Here is a 16,285-nt window from a genome sequence, read left to right on the forward strand (position 1 = left end):
ACTAAAGGGTGAGAAATTAAATTTTCTGCATTGCAGAAATATGTCCTAAACTTACCCACACTCCAGAATTCCCTTCTCTCCCTCCTCACTTCTTGCCCAAAATCCTACATCCTCTTTGGTCTCTTCCAGGGAACTAGAGTTCAATTTAGTTGCATTGATATGAGTCACTTCATTTCCAGCTGAACTATTTGTGAAATGCTTCATAGTAATATCACACTCCTTTGAAGGGTTGTTTTCCAATGTTAGAACTGTAATAGGAACATGTGTCATAGAAAAGCTTGAAATGAGAGATGACTCTAACCTCAGTGGGCCACAAGTTTCAACTACTGCACAGGGTGACAGTCTACTTGATATGATATGCTTTTCTGATCTTGGTAGTGATGTATATGGGAAGCCGGGACTTTTCGCTTTTCTTGGGCAAGATGGTTTTAATAACACCATGTTTTGTATGGCATCTTTGTCACCTATAAGTTCATATTGAGGTGGATATGAAAGTTTGGAACAGTATGATTGGTTCCTCGTTCTTTTGATCCATAATGGCTCAGTGTCCACTGGCCATTTATTAGAAACAGATTCAGTGTTGAGTACAGATGATACTCCAGGGACACAAGAGGCTTTTGGACAAGACTTTAGAAGTTTTATCATGCACTGGGAGCACTCATGAGTCTGTGTTGGTAGGGATGGAAAGCCAGGAGAATGTGCTTTTTTAGGACATGATGGCACCAAGGCCACCATAGTTTGTGTAAAATCAATGTTTTCTTTAAATGTGTCCAAAACTTTATTCAAAATAATATACATGTCTGACGTTCTTGTCTTTGGCATTTGAATTATTCGCTCACTGTTTAATCTCCATTGTTGAATATTTTGATCCATTTTCATAACTGTTATGGATGGGAAGCCTACAATCTTGGAATTGTTTGGGCAAGATGGTATCATGTTTAAAATATTTTGGTCTTTCTGAAGTCTAAGCTTTGGGGAAGATGGGAATCCAGGAATCCTTGTTTGTGTTGAGCAAGTGGATCTCATCAGACTCATTGAATTGGCTGTTTCTGCATTATATTTAGACACGACAGGAATGCATGGATCACTTTTTCTCACCTGTCTTTTCCACAGTATTACACTATCCATATGCTTATATTTATCATCTGGCTCAATGGCTAGCAATTTTGAAGGCATGCCAGAAATCTTTGAAACTGTGGGATAAGCTGGAAGTAGATAGACCATATTAGGGACTTTTTCAATATGGATTGGTGCAGATGGGAAACCAGGAGCTGCAGTTGCTGGACAAGTCGATGTCAGTGACAACATATTTCTCAGTTGTTTAATATCATCATATGGCTTTCTCAAGTCATGAATAACCCTTATTTGATCCTTCTTATTCTGCATTACAAACAAAGGTGTGTTGTCAGATCGGCAGCGTGAGAGATCTTGCTCAACACTGAGAAACACCGAAGGGAACCCTGCAATACTGGAAATTTTTGGACAAGATGGTAACATATTTATGATACTTAGATGTTCTTGTGGTATGTACCCTGGAATAGATGGAAATCCAGGAACCTTAGATGATGTTGTGCAAGATGGTCTTATCGGAATCATTGCCTTAAACATATCTGGGCTCTCTGTAAATGAGTGTAGGATCTGCACTTTACTTTTCTTCTTTTTTCTTTCCCATAACATCAAGTTATTTTTGGGCCAGCTTTCAGGTTCTGAGATTGTGATTGGTAGGCTTGAAGGTAAGCCAGAAATTCTTGAGGCTTTAGGACAAGTTGGAAGGAAATTAACACTACTTGGTATGTCCTCAGTATCAAGGGGCACAGATGGAAATCCTGGAATACTGACAGATTTTGGACAAGTTGGCTTCAGTGAAATCATTTCGTTCAGTATTTTAATGTCAGGATACTGTATTCCCAAATTGTGAATGTGCTTAGCTGATTCCTTCTTACATGGCATTACACTTATTGACCCTTCAGAGAATAGCCATTTGATACCTTTTTCTGGCAAGTATAAGGATGGCAAGCCAGGTATAGATGCAGCTCTTGGACAGGATGGAAGAATACTGACCATGCATGCTTCTCTGTATATCTTGGAATTATCATCCTTTGACCTCTGAGGAAAAGGGATGTCAAGAATAGTACTTTTGCTGAACTGAGGCTCATGCATGTATTCAAAGCAGTGTCCATCTTGATATTCTGTATCCTTAGGGGCCACTGTATTTATTATTTTCTCTTGGCTCTCCTCCCAGAACAGACTTTCATCTTTAGGCCACTGTATAGCCTCCTCCATTTTAATATCCTCCCCAGATGGGAATCCAGAAACATGTGATGTTTTTGCATCGGACAGAAAAAAGTCAATCCTGCTTGATTCACTATTATCTCCTTTTCTTTTTGCCTTATGGACCTGTGCAAATTGTGGACTGTGTGCGTTGTCAAAACATCCTGACGGATCAACAATATTTTTCACAGCTTCACAGTCTTGATTTGATTTCTGGTAGTCAGTGGGGAGATTAATGACCTCCTCTCTTATCCTAGTTGATCTGTCGATGGGCAAAACTCCACTTTGATCTGTGTCACATGTTGATGTGAAGGGTGACCAAGGGAAAATAGGTGCTCTTGGACAAAAGGGAAGGAAACCAGCAATGCTTTTTTCTCTGAGGGACAGGGAGACCAGAATTCAGGTCAAGGAGTGTACAAGTTAGATGGATTGAAGTAAAATGTGCAACTATGCATGTCTCCACAGACGAAAACACATGCATGCTATAACTCAGTCAGTGCTAAAGGTTACACACCTATAAGTACATGCAAATAGAAAAACTAAATGCAGCCATGCTATGTCATGCTAGACTTACCCCTCATCGATTTTAGTCTTTTCTGGGCTAAATATCAATTCAGTGGCAAGGTTTATTTCTTGCTCATTTTCAGTTGTTTGGATATTGTCCAAATTTGTAGGCTCAGTTTGTAGCTTTAAGCTCTCCTCTTTATTAGTAAACACTGACTGCACCTCTGTTGGTGATAGGGTGCACTTGACCTCAGTCAAGGGGGAAGTGGACTCTTTGACTATTACAGATGAAGGAATAGTTTGTGAAGCAGCATTGGAAGGGGTCTTCTCAGCCACACCCATGTCAAGTTTAGGTTCAGGTGATTGAGCCTCTGAGACACTGGGAGCTTTGGGGGTAGACTGCAGTTGAGAGACCATAGGTCTGGGAAGGAGAAACACTAAAGTGAAATTTGTCCAGGCATGATACAGCCATTTCTGCTTTCAGACTGATACGCATTTTATAGTTCTAATAATACCACTGAAACACGTTGATACAGCAGCAAAAGTCAAGGTTCAATTCGGATAACAAATCTATCTAGCTTCTCAAAGTTTTTGCATTCAAGAAAATAAATGCATACACTTCAGGAGGTTTACTGGGGTGATCACATCACAAATTAAAGGAGAACTGAAGTCATTTTTAAACTTGCTTTATTTCTTAATTAACGTGTTATTCAATTACGTTTTCAGTTTTAGTAACCTTATATCGTAACTCATATTGGCAACTAATTGCAATTAAATATTATACTTATCGGCCTATTCGGTTTTTAGCCATGTTGAATTTAGTTCATTTGGTCCACGGCAGGGGCGGCACGGTGGTGTAGTGGTTAGCACTGTTGCCTCACAGCAAGAAGGTCCTGGGTTTGAGCCCCGTGGCCGGCAAGGGCCTTTCTGTGCGGAGTTTGCATGTTCTCCCCGTGTCTACGTGGGTTTCCTCCGGGTGCTCCGGTTTCCCCCACAGTCCAAAGACATGCAGGTTAGGCTAATTGGTGGCTCTAAATTGACCGTAGGTGTGAATGTGAGTGTGAATGGTTGTTTGTGTCTATGTGTCAGCCCTGTCATGACCTGGCAACTTGTCCAGGGTGTACCCCGCCTTTCGCCCGTAGTCAGCTGGGATAGACTCCAGCTTGCCTGCAACCCTGTAGAACAGGGTAAGCGGCTACAGCTAATAGATGGATGGATGGTCCACGGCAGGCGTCACTTATCTGCGCGATCTTCACCAGACTTGTGCGAGACTTCGAAACGTGAAGTGTCAGCCAGGTGTCAGTGCTGCCATTTTGAAAACTGTTTTCCAAATGAAATATTGCACAAAAACGAGTTTAAACGACGATTACTGCCTACTTTTTTCAAACTTTCCTGACTGCTATCAGAACAAAGAAAACTTCTGGCTTGATTACATCAGCATTCGAAAGAGGGAGCATGCATCTTTTGACAATGTTGGCAGATGTTGGTCACTTTGATTTCCGCTGTACGTTTTACTTCCGTCCTACGATGTCTCGCACAGGTCTCAGTGAATCTTGTTTACGGCCATTGCTTTGACATATGGACTGATATATTACAGAGCATATTTCTAACACTCATAACTTGCTATAGCAGTGACAAAATAGCTATCAAAAATGCATTCCTATATTTAATAAAATGAGATAAATAGAATTTTGATAATAAAAATTTGCCTTTAGTTCTCCTTTAATTGACAAAATAGCTGACTATAAAAATAACACACATGATAAAATACACATATGTATGACCTTGTGCTATCAAACCAGTTTCTCAAAAGAATGATATAATTAACAGGTAGAAAAATGGGCTCTACTATTTAACACACATATTTGTACTGATCAGCAATCTGTTTTGTTTTTGTTTGTTTTTTTTTCAAATTATTGAATATATTATTTAGAATGTATTACTTACATCAACAAATTAGTATATCTCAAGAGTGTGGATCAGCCAATGTACAGTGGTGCTTGAAAGTTTGTGAACCCTTTAGAATTTTCTATATTTCTGCATAAATATGACCTAAAACATCATCAGATTTTCACACAAGTCCTAAAAGTAGATAAAGAGAACCCAGTTAAACAAATGAGGCAAAAATATTATACTTGGTCATTTATTTATTGAGGAAAATGATCCAATATTACATATCTGTGAGTGGCAAAAGTATGTGAACCTTTGCTTTCAGTATCTGGTGTGACCCCCTTGTGCAGCAATAACTGCAACTAAACGTTTCCAGTAACTGTTGATCAGTCCTGCACACCGGCTTGGAGGAATTTTAGCCCATTCCTCCGTACAGAACAGCTTCAACTCTGGGATGTTGGTGGGTTTCCTCACATGAACTGCTCGCTTCAGGTCCTTCCACAACATTTCGATTGGATTAAGGTCAGGACTTTGACTTGGCCATTCCAGAACATTAACTTTATTCTTCTTTAACCATTTTTTTGATGAATGGTTTGTGTGCTTAGGGTCATTGTCTTGCTGCATGACCCACCTTCTCTTGAAATTCGGTTCATGGACAGATGTCCTGACATTTTCCTTTAGAATTTGCTGGTATAATTCAGAATTCATTGTTCCATCAATGATGGCAAGCCATCCTGGCCCAGATGCAGCAAAACAGACCCAAACCATGATACTCTGACCACCATGTTTCACAGATGGGATAAGGTTCTTATGCTGGAATGCAGCGTTTTCCTTTCTCCAAACATAACGCTTCTCATTTAAACCAAAAAGTTCTATTTTGGTCTCATCTGTCCACAAAACATTTTTCCAATAGCCTTCTGGCTTGTCCACGTGATCTTTAGCAAACTACAGACGAGCAGCAATGTTCTTTTTGGAGAGCAGTGGCTAGCTCCTTGCAACCCTACCATGCACTCCATTGTTGTTCAGTGTTCTCCTGATGGTGGACTCATGAACATTAACATTAGCCAATGTGAGAGAGGCCTTCAGTTGCTTAGAAGTTACCCTGGGGTCCTTTGTGACCTCACTGACTATTACACGCCTTGCTCTTGGAGTGATCTTTGTTGACTGACCACTCCTGGGGAGGATAAAAATGGTCTTGAATTTCCTCCATTTGTACACAATCTGTCTGACTGTGGATTGGTGGAGTCCAAACTCTTTAGAGATGGTTTTGTAACCTTTTCCAGCCTGATGAGCATCAACAATGCTTTTTCTGAGGTCCTCAGAAATCTCCTTTGTTCGTGCCATGATACACTTCCACAAACATGTGTTGTGAAGATCAGACTTTGATAGATCCCTGCTCTTTAAATAAAACAGGGTGCCCACTCACACCTGATTGTCATCCCATTGATTGAAAACACCTGACTCTAATTTCACCTTCAAATTAACTGCTAAATCCTAGAGGTTCACATACTTTTGCCACTCACAGATATGTAATATTTGATCATTTTCCTCAATAAATAAATGACCAAGTATGATATTTTTGTCTCATTTGTTTAACTGGGTTTTCTTTATCTACTTTTAGGACTTGTGTGAAAATCTGATGATGTTTTAGGTCATATTTATGCAGAAATATAGAAAATTCTAAAGGGTTCACAAACTTTCAAACACCACTGTATGTTAAATTTGGGCTGGAACTGAATTCTGCAAGAAGGTAGAGTTTCAGGAGCATGGTTGCTGATTACAGCTATTCTTATCTATTATCACAACCCCAAATCAGAGGAAGTTGGGATGGTATTGAAAATGCAAATAAAAAAGAAAGCAGTGATTTCTAAATTTACTTTGTATTATATTTCATTGCAGACAGTATGAACCCAAGATATTTCATGTTTTGTCTGCTCAACTTCATTTCATTTCTTATACATCCATTCATGTGTTTCAGGCTTGTAATACATTCCAAAGAAGTTGGGATGGGGAAATTTAGGGCTATGGTTCATAATACAATTAAACAATTCAAGGCATGTGGAGGAATTTCAGTGAGTAAAGGGCAAGGGAACAAGCCTAAGCTGAACATCCGTGATCCCTCAGACAGCACTGCATCAAGAACCGTCATTCATCTATAGCAGACAATATAGATATTTAGGCCCTGCCTGAAAGTGGAGCTCCTAATGAGTGTATGAGCAAAATATTTGCAAGGGCACAAAATCAACTTGGATAGAATAATAATATTATAACATATGAAACCCTGAATTAGGGCGGCACGGTGGTGTAGTGGTTAGCGCTGTCACCTCACAGCAAGAAGGTCTGGGTTCGAGTCCCGTGGCCAGCGAGGGCCTTTCTGTGCGGAGTTTGCATGTTCTCCCCGTGTCCGCGTGGGTTTCCTCCGGGTGCTCCGGTTTCCCCCACAGTCCAAAGACATGCAGGTTAGGTTAACTGGTGACTCTAAATTGAGCGTAGGTGTGAATGTGAGTGTGAATGGTTGTCTGTGTCTATGTGTCAGCCCTGTGATGACCTGGCGACTTGTCCAGGGTGTACCCCGCCTCTCGCCCGTAGTCAGCTGGGATAGACTCCAGCTTGCCTGCGACCCTGCAGAAGGATAAAGCGGCTACAGATAATGAGATGAGATGAGATGAAACCCTGAATTGTTTAGTGTAGTGTATTTCACATCAATAAATTGCTGTGTTGTCTTGTGACGCTGATACCAATAATGAGATATGCATCACAGTTACGAATACATTCTGTCTTTGACACTGCATGCCATGTGCCAGAAACAACACCCCAACATTTATTATGCTGTGACTCTGCTGGGTGCCTGGTGGACAGCAGTGAACCAGCGCTTTCAGTTTACATCATTACTATTTAGTTACGATTGAATATCAAACTGGATATGTCAAACAGTTGTCTGGTTACACCTTTCACATCCACGCTTGTTGGAGCTCGGAGCACGCAGCTGCAGATTGCAAAGCACACACATGCCATAAGGACTAATAAGCATGCACCTGTTCCTGATTAGAGCTCAATCACAGCGCATACATAAAGACTCTCAGTAACACACAGACTTCGTGAAAGTCTTGTATTTTGTAGCGCTTTTCTGGTTTTGACCGTGTTTATGTTTTTGGACTGAGTATTGTATTACCTCTGATGTCCTGTCTGTGCTTGTTTTTCAACTCTGCCTTTGTCTACATTTTGGATCTGTTTGCTAGCGTGCTTTCAATAAAACTCTTCCTGCACTTACGTCTGTCTATCGCCTTTACATGACAGAAATGGTCAATTGTCCAACAAGCTAGTTTACTAATAAACCTATTTTAACTAGTTTTATATGAAACTGTCATGAATATTTTCCATAAAATGTGTTAGTAAATAATCCCACATTATTTTTTAAAAAGCAAATTAAAAATAAGCGCTGGATAAAAACCCATCTATCTGATGTAAATAAAGATACAAATTTCGCTGTCCAGTGCCCAAGTGTTTATGAGATATGTTGCTTTGCACTTACGGTTGGGTTCCCTGTGGCGGTACACGTTCGTCATACGTACAGATGTTGTACAGTCGAAAAAGCCATCAGAAATCAGGTTGATGCATTATCATATTCTCTTAAGTATGGGATCTGCTATTAAGCCTTTGTTTTAATCATTAACAAACTAACAGCTCATTTTATTTATATTCATATCTCTTAATTGCGACACTGTTCAGGACATTTAGGAAGAAAAGTCCAGAAATACATTTATCCCTTTAAATAATAATCAATTACTACCTCTTATTATTCCAAATTTTCACAAAAATGTATTACTATATACCATTGTTATCACTTTGTTTCACTTAAGTCACATCAGTTCAAAACAAAAAAAAGTCACTTTGTTACAAATATTTGTTTCATGGACTACTGACATTACAAATTGTGTTTCTGTTTATTATTAAGTGAACTGATTCCCTTAACTGACTCTCCTCCTACCTGTATGGGTTTCCTCCAGGTGCTCTGGTTTCCTCCCACAGTCAAAATACAAATAGATTAGTTCAGTTGGCCACTCTAAATTGCCCATAGGTGTGTATGCGATTGTGAATGGCTGTCTGTCTCTCTGTGTTGGCCCTGCGATGGACTGGTGACCTGTCCATGGTGTACCCTGCCTCTCACCCACTGTCGGCTGGGATTGGCTCCAGCTTCCCCACAACCCACAATGGATAAGCAGTATAGAAAATGAATAAATGAATGAATGAATGAATGAATGAATCCCTTAAAGCACCTACCAGTAGTAGTTTGTTACTGCAGGATGCTTAATAATTGTAAATACAAATACAAAAAAGCATACACATAAAAACAAGATACAAACAAAATAAATAAATAAAATGCAAATCCAAGTCATAACATAGGTATAATAAAGAAAAAGCCTCAAACTCAGATGTTCTTAAGACATACAAAGCACCACCTTAGGTGAACAGTTGAAAAAGGCCAATTTATGCTGACAATGCAGTCCTCGCAGATGGCGTCGCAGATGGCGTCTGCATAGCCCCCCCCCCCTTCGCAGACGCTCTGCGTGCACCTCCCAAAAATTGTGACCACCGCAGAAGCCTCGCAGACAGCGTCGCAGACAAGAGGGCTCTGATTGGTCCACTCTACATCCGCTGTACATGCACTTCCGCTTCCCTACTTTCCCGGTTTGGTTTGTTTTCACGACCGCCATTTTTAAAAACACGAGCGAAGATGGAGCAGCACAAAGAGCGGTTGATCGAGGAAGTGAGGAAGTACGTATATCTATACGACTCCAGTTCTAGTCATTATAAGTAACCGGAGGATAAACACTCCACTAACCACACCCACCAACTACTCCTAGCGATTTTGCGACTTCGCGCCCCCTTGCGTTGTGGCGGTGAATAACATCGCACACGCCTATTACTCCCCGCTCAACGATAAATTACAACTGTCTGCGAAAAGCTATCTGCGAAAGCCTTGTCGCAAGAGCATGCAGAGGCCCAAACGAGACAAACAGTTTAGAGATCCATACTGAAACACTCTATTGGGCTCCTTTAAAAGAGTTTTATCACTTTCAAACTTGCTTACAAAAAATAAGAATATTTAAAAAAAAAATAACAGTCAGGATAAAAAAAATACAATCTAAAAATTGACTGAAAATCTGTGACAGTGTTTAGGCTACAGGAGTGCAGGAGTACATTTAAAGCTCTTGGAAATACATGACAAAACTATTTACCACTCAGGCTTTTGAAAAGCTTTTAGACTCCCTGGTCTATTCTCAAGTCTGTATCCCAAATTAAATGTAGAACTTTTTTTAATGCATTAGAATTTGTCATCGTTTATATTTTAAATGCAAGTGGTATAAAATGTGTTTAAAGCAAAATAAAAGCGGTGGATAAATGGACAATAATGTGATAGCTGTAATGCAACCTTTCACAGTCTACCAGAGGGATTTTTTTAATAGCAATGTAAGTGTGTATGTTTTTCACTGGTTCATCCCAAATGCTGTTACTATATCACTCACCGTGGTATTGGCTGCAGTTCGAACCCTGATTCTGTGCCTGGTTTATGACTGGCTACGGTGATATGTCCAGCTTTGTCATGGGATGATCTTAAGTCTTTGGTTTGGTGCATTTGGTGCACCAAAGCATTTGATGTTTCGGTATCTTCACCTTCTTCACCACATAATGAGAAAAACAACAATGTAGAAAATGAGTGTAATATACACAGATTAGCTATGAGAACTGATATGATGTTCAAAATCATTCTTACCAGGACAGACTGCAGTGGGATATTCCTCCTCTCTCAATATGGCCAGCTGTCTGTGTGACTCTAAAAGCAAAGCAAAGCAAAACAAAACCGATTATTTAAATATGATATGTGTAGAATTCGTTGACAACTTTACAGAGTTTTACATTAGCTTATGTTCTAAAATATAATCCACAGGTTGCCTGTGCCTCCAAAAATGGAAAGCTTGCTAAATGCCATGCCACTACTGCAAGTGCCTTGTAGAGATTTTGCCCACATCATGAACCAAGTTGATGAAATGGACACAGCAATGTCCACAAAATTAGCAATAAAGCTTAGCAAAAAAAAAAAAAAAACGTTTTTTGAGGCACAGCTTATTTACACACACAGCATGGCACAGAACTGACACTGACTGTGCATAAAAAGTATTCACCCCTTTAAACATTTTACATTTTCAAGTGCTATGTTTATGAATTTTTCTTCCCACATCAGCACAACAAACATCATTCTTTAACAGGCCGTTATTTTTGTTACCCCTTTGTTACAAGGTAAAACAGAAAAAAGGGATGAATACTTTCACCAGACAAACACATATCAAAACAAATCTAATTCTTCATAACTTAAAAATTGTCAGTTAAGGTAATAGATATGGGAAATAGCCTGGGAAAACCCTTCATATGGTGAAATTTTGACATTTTCCACTATATATAAAAATTCTACAGCATCATTCAAGTCACATACGTAAACAGCCAACACATTTTTGCATGCTATGGTGCTAGTTAGCATGCAATTCCCTCCTATTTTCACAAACATACCAAATATTCAAATGATACACGAAATTTTAGGCACATTCTCCTTATCACAAATTTCGCCTTCCGAGTCGCTATTGCAGTTCATTGACTGACTTAAAGGATCACAAACAGAGGTGATGATTTCTTTGTCGGTTATGGAAATGATGGACGTTACTGGTGTATCGTTGTCACTGTCCACTCAATGAGTTGCTGTTTTTTCTAAATCTTTACCATTCGGTTCATTCATGTGTTGCAAATCACCAATGATGTCATTTATGTTGCACTGTGGGGCTGGTGGGAGGTATAAAAACGCCGCCAGTACGCTTTAACTAGGTGCTAGGTTGAGTGGTATCAGCAGTCACTTTGTTCTTTTATCGATACTTTAATCACCATCCTCAATAATTTTTAGTGATTGTCACCTAAGCTAGGCTCGTTAAGCCTTCGTTTTATGGCGTTAACACGTTAACTTGACTACGGACTTGATTAATTATTGTTTGTCTCTGGTGGGAAGAAGAACGCATGGCTCAGTGTGTTATGTAAGCAGGCGAATAACGGATGTAATTTCAGGAATAGTGTTTATTTACAAACAGGCAAGCAAACAGTTCAAAAACATAAGACAAAGGCAGGGTCATGAAATGGACAATGGTCAAGTTAGGCACAGATAGAATTGTGGAGGCAAAGATGAACAGCAGAGTCCAAATACACAAAACAAAGTCAAAACCAGAACGGCGATACACAGATACAAGGCTTGGTAAAGTGAGACACTAGGTACAGCGCACATACGTCAAGTCTGTGTCTTTAGAGAGTCCTTCTAAGTCCATGCTATGATTGTGCTCTAATCTGGAACAGGTACATAGTAATTAGTCCTAATGGCACTGCACGCGTCGTAATCTGCGACGTACTCCGTGCACCAACATATGTGGACGTGACACGGTGATAGGGTTTTTTTGAAGACTCCGACTCATTGTGACTAAAGGCAGGGAGCATGACCTTAGTTCGTTATATGTGAAAGTTCATAGGAAAAGATTTTGTTATAGAGGGGTTGCAGTGTATTTGTTTTGTCATGGCACATAACCAACAACTTGATCAAAGCATAATGTTAATTTTTAAGGTAAGGTAAGTGCACATAAAATAACTAAAACATATTTCATCACACTGGCCATATTTGCAGCTGCAATTCCTAAAATGGTTCCTTATCTAACTGAAGTGATATTTGCAGAAAGCCTAGGGAGGCTTGGAAAGTGTTTCATTCTGAAGGAATACATTTACGAATGTCAAAGTATATTATAGGTTTTTAAAAAATGTTTTGGTCAGTTTTTGGCTGTTTGACAGAATTCAAATGTATCAATGTGTAATGGGTTTTCCCAGACCACCACATATATTATAATAGACATAATCTTTACTCAGACGCCCTGCAGTGAGCACTGTAACTCAAACTACAATTATAACAGTAACTATAAAAGCTTACACACACTCCAAGTGGCAGCTTGTCCTTCAACATGCACATTCACATCATATAATCATGTAGCTTTGAAACTTCAGGACACCCATTTGTACCTTTACTTGTATCAGAGGGAGGTACAGGAATGTGCCCAATAAGGGGTGGAGCGATGGCTGTTTGGAACTGAAATTGGGAGCCAGGAACAACAGGTGGAAGAGGAGAAGGGGGAAAAGGATATGTAGGAGTGTTCACAATAAGGGGGCCAGAAGGTCTGCGTACGTTTGGTCTAAGCACGGTGGGGACAACCTGGTGTCTCCATTCCAACGTCTGGACCCGATGGATAGGGTCTAAGGCATACAACCGAAGTGCAAAAGAAGAGAAAATGTTGTGTGCAGGTGAGTGTCTATAAAAATGTTTATAATGCACTGGTCAAAAAAAAATAAGGTCACAAAACCCATGCTTAACTCCAAGGGCTCAAGCTACCATAGCCCTTCAAATAACAAACATGTGCATGTTAAACCAAGTAGATAAAATAGTAAATCATTAGTTTAGCATGTGGTAACAGCTTTCGGAGAGCTGGTTTGAAAGCACTGGCTCTGTACCTGGCTGAATGTCATCAGATGGCTTAACCTCAGGGTCAACAGCAGCAGTTGAAAAGGGAGCAGCAAAGTGGACAGATGAGAGCTGAGTAGAAGCACTAGGATGAGGAATGAGTGGAGAGGTAGATAATGTGACAAGGGAGGAGTCAGAGCGTAGAGATGAATCAGGGATGGGTGTGAGGCTGATAGGTGGAGGTACAGCAACATGGAAAGAGTGGGCAGGTGACAGGGGCTCGGATGGGACGAGGGAATGGGGCAAAGGAGAGGACACAGAGTAAGACGTCACTTCAGATGGACAGGACAGGGACAGAGGAGGAGCTACTTTAGGAGGCACATTGGGAGTGAGAGAGGGCACTGTTTCTGGCAAGGGTAAAGTAGGAAGAGGTGTATTAATGGGAGATGTAAAGGGACTAGCTTTTTTAAGGGGAGGACCTAAAGCAGAGAGAGGTGATGAAACTGAGGCAGGTCGGCGCAGTGTATCTGAACTCTGCACTGCCTGCTGAAGGACAGGTTCTTCTAAGGTAACGGGTGTGGGACAGAGGCTAGGCTTGACTTCAGGGGACCTCCACTCTCTCTGCCATGTTGCTGAAAGAGCACAGAAGTGGATGAATGAGATGAGATGAGAGAATGTTGGAAAGAAAAGGAGAAAAAGTATAATAGTTAATGGAGACTTTCAGCATTAATGGAAAAAGAGAGAAAAAGAGGTTAATTGAAACACTAGTATTCTATTTTACACCTCAGTCATCTTCTGTCCTAAACTACTACAATTACTTAGCTAGCTTGTACGACATAGATAACAGCATACAGTCACTCTTGAATTTGAGTTTATTATTAGAAAATGGTCAAGTGAATTCTTTCTCTGTAGGTTTCATATACCTGTCTCAGTAGCTGAGGGCATACTGGTGGGCTTGGTGAGGGCGGAGCCTAGCTCAGACAATGAAGTGCGGTAGGTTTTTAAAGGGCATGGTGCAGACAGAGGTACAGAGGCAGGAGGGAAGTGGCCAAGAACAGAAGGATCAGGGCTACTGACAGATACAGGGGGAGAAAAAGAAGGAAAACTCTGATGTGTCCAGGCTCCTGGGGCAGCAGAGGTGGCTGAGACAGAGAGAAACAGAGACATGGATGAAGCAAAATGCAAAAGGAGAAGAGAAATGAGAAGTTGCAAGGCAGGTGAGCAAACTGAGGGAGTCATATTGTGAAAATCTTTCCATGCACACGCTCATAAAATGTGCATCCAGTTACAACATATAGCACTTTTCCATCAAACAACAAGGCTTGCCACGGCTTGCAAACAAATACCTGACTACCCATATCTCAGCCTGGTGTGTGTCACTTTCCCATCAATTCTACCCATGAAATTCTGAGTTTCTCTGGAGGTCATCGGGTGGTCTAGTAAAATACTACTGTAAATTCAAATAAACACTTTCAAAATGTGAAACAGGGATATTTCATTTTATGTTAGAATTCATGTGTTACTGCCATGTTTCTCTCTCATACAGAGTGATAGTAAGCACAAGATACAGAGAGGCTGTTTTAATGACATCGTGTGAATAAGAAAATACTTTAATGCAGGGGTTTCCGCACTAGGTGTCGCACCCTACCATGGGGCCACTCAATTTACAAATGGGGTCGCAATACAAACTCACAAACTCTCTAATATGGATTTTGTGTGCTAATATTATTTAAATGTTACTGGGAGTCATATTCAGCTAAACCACGTTTGCATACATGTCAACCTATACGGAATGTCCGTATTTTATACGGATTTGATTCAATAAACGTAGTATACGGGTGTACAAATAAAGTTATACGGATTCTTTAAAAAAACTTCAATATTTATTTAGAGCTATAATCAATTCCCACGATGATAAAAGAGCGCATAACATTTAAAAACGTACTGTACACCACAGAAAGCACAAACAGCCAGTAAAGAGTCTTATGACATCGCGCATTATCTTGTGGTAGCGAGACTTCATTCCATTTCTGATCATGCGCACACCACATTGTGAGAATCCCGGCAATCGGGAAGTAACATTTTGTTTGAAAAGCGTATTTCCACCTGAGCGACTTTCACTAGCGACTGAAAAGATTCTGAATGGGCACTCCGGCAAGATCAACACAGACACTTGCTGTGACATGCAGCCTCGTGAGGTATTGGTGCAGAGTGCTAAAAAAAGCTGTCATGGAGTACAATTCAGAACATTAGAGTGACACTTTGTCAAACATTGGAGCTTTGTATTCATTCTGAAGGTTTATTGTTATTAATATTGAATAAAAAGTAACTTGGATATATCATTGTTAATTCTCATCTCATCTCATTATCTCTAGCCGCTTTATCCTGTTCTACAGGGTCGCAGGCAAGCTGGAGCCTATCCCAGCTGACTACGGGTGAAAGGCAGGGTACACCCTGGACAAGTCGCCAGGTCATCACAGGGCTGACACATAGACACAGACAACCATTCACACTCACATTCACACCTACGGTCAATTTAGAGTCACCAGTTAACCTAACCTGCATGTCTTTGGACTGTGGGGGAAACCGGAGCACCCGGAGGAAACCCACGCGGACACAGGGAGAACATGCAAACTCCGCACAGAAAGGCCCTCGCCGGCCACAGGGCTCGAACCCGGGACCTTCTTGCTATGAGGCGATAGCGCTAACCACTACACCACCGTGCCGCCATCATTGTTAATTATCATTCAAATTTTAGGTAAATTATTTTAATTTGCATCTTATAAGGATTTTATAAGGGAAATACGGATTTTGGAGGTTGGTTATACAGGTTTGATTGACCAAAGGTTGACATGTATGCATTTGTCACATCCAGAGGTACATAAGTTATGCAGATGAGGATAAGTGTATGAACACCATTCACTGAATGCTACTTGTGCACCACTGTTTGTGCATGCAAACACAAAATCATGCATCGCGTATAAAGCAGGCTTCTCCTCTTTGCATCACACCAACCCTGGATTATTTTCCACAACAGACTGGTAAGTCAGTGCAAGGAACATTCCTTTGGTTTTCAGTCACTTA

General features: G+C 40.5%; 1 protein-coding gene across 12 annotated transcripts in view; it reads right to left on the reverse strand.

The window, feature by feature from the left end:
* Positions 1-16,285, reverse strand: part of ehbp1l1a (EH domain binding protein 1-like 1a) — a 105,108-nt gene that overhangs the window by 37,583 nt on the left and 51,240 nt on the right. For 6 of the 12 annotated variants that reach the window (XM_060933739.1, XM_060933786.1, XM_060933778.1 and 3 more), the window contains 6 exons: positions 14,125-14,343; positions 13,252-13,833; positions 10,442-10,501; positions 10,194-10,344; positions 2,846-3,196; positions 56-2,647 (listed from right to left, as the gene is read on the reverse strand). In XM_060933739.1, the coding sequence (XP_060789722.1) occupies positions 56-2,647; positions 2,846-3,196; positions 10,194-10,344; positions 10,442-10,501; positions 13,252-13,833; positions 14,125-14,343 (3,955 nt within the window). The remainder of the gene's footprint in view (positions 1-55; positions 2,648-2,845; positions 3,197-10,193; positions 10,345-10,441; positions 10,502-13,251; positions 13,834-14,124; positions 14,344-16,285) is intronic. The other 6 variants (XM_060933833.1, XM_060933813.1, XM_060933804.1 and 3 more) reach the window with 3 other exon arrangements.

The sequence above is a fragment of the Neoarius graeffei genome, chromosome 1, assembly GCF_027579695.1.
Source record: "Neoarius graeffei isolate fNeoGra1 chromosome 1, fNeoGra1.pri, whole genome shotgun sequence".
In the NCBI taxonomy this organism is placed as follows: domain Eukaryota; kingdom Metazoa; phylum Chordata; class Actinopteri; order Siluriformes; family Ariidae; genus Neoarius; species Neoarius graeffei.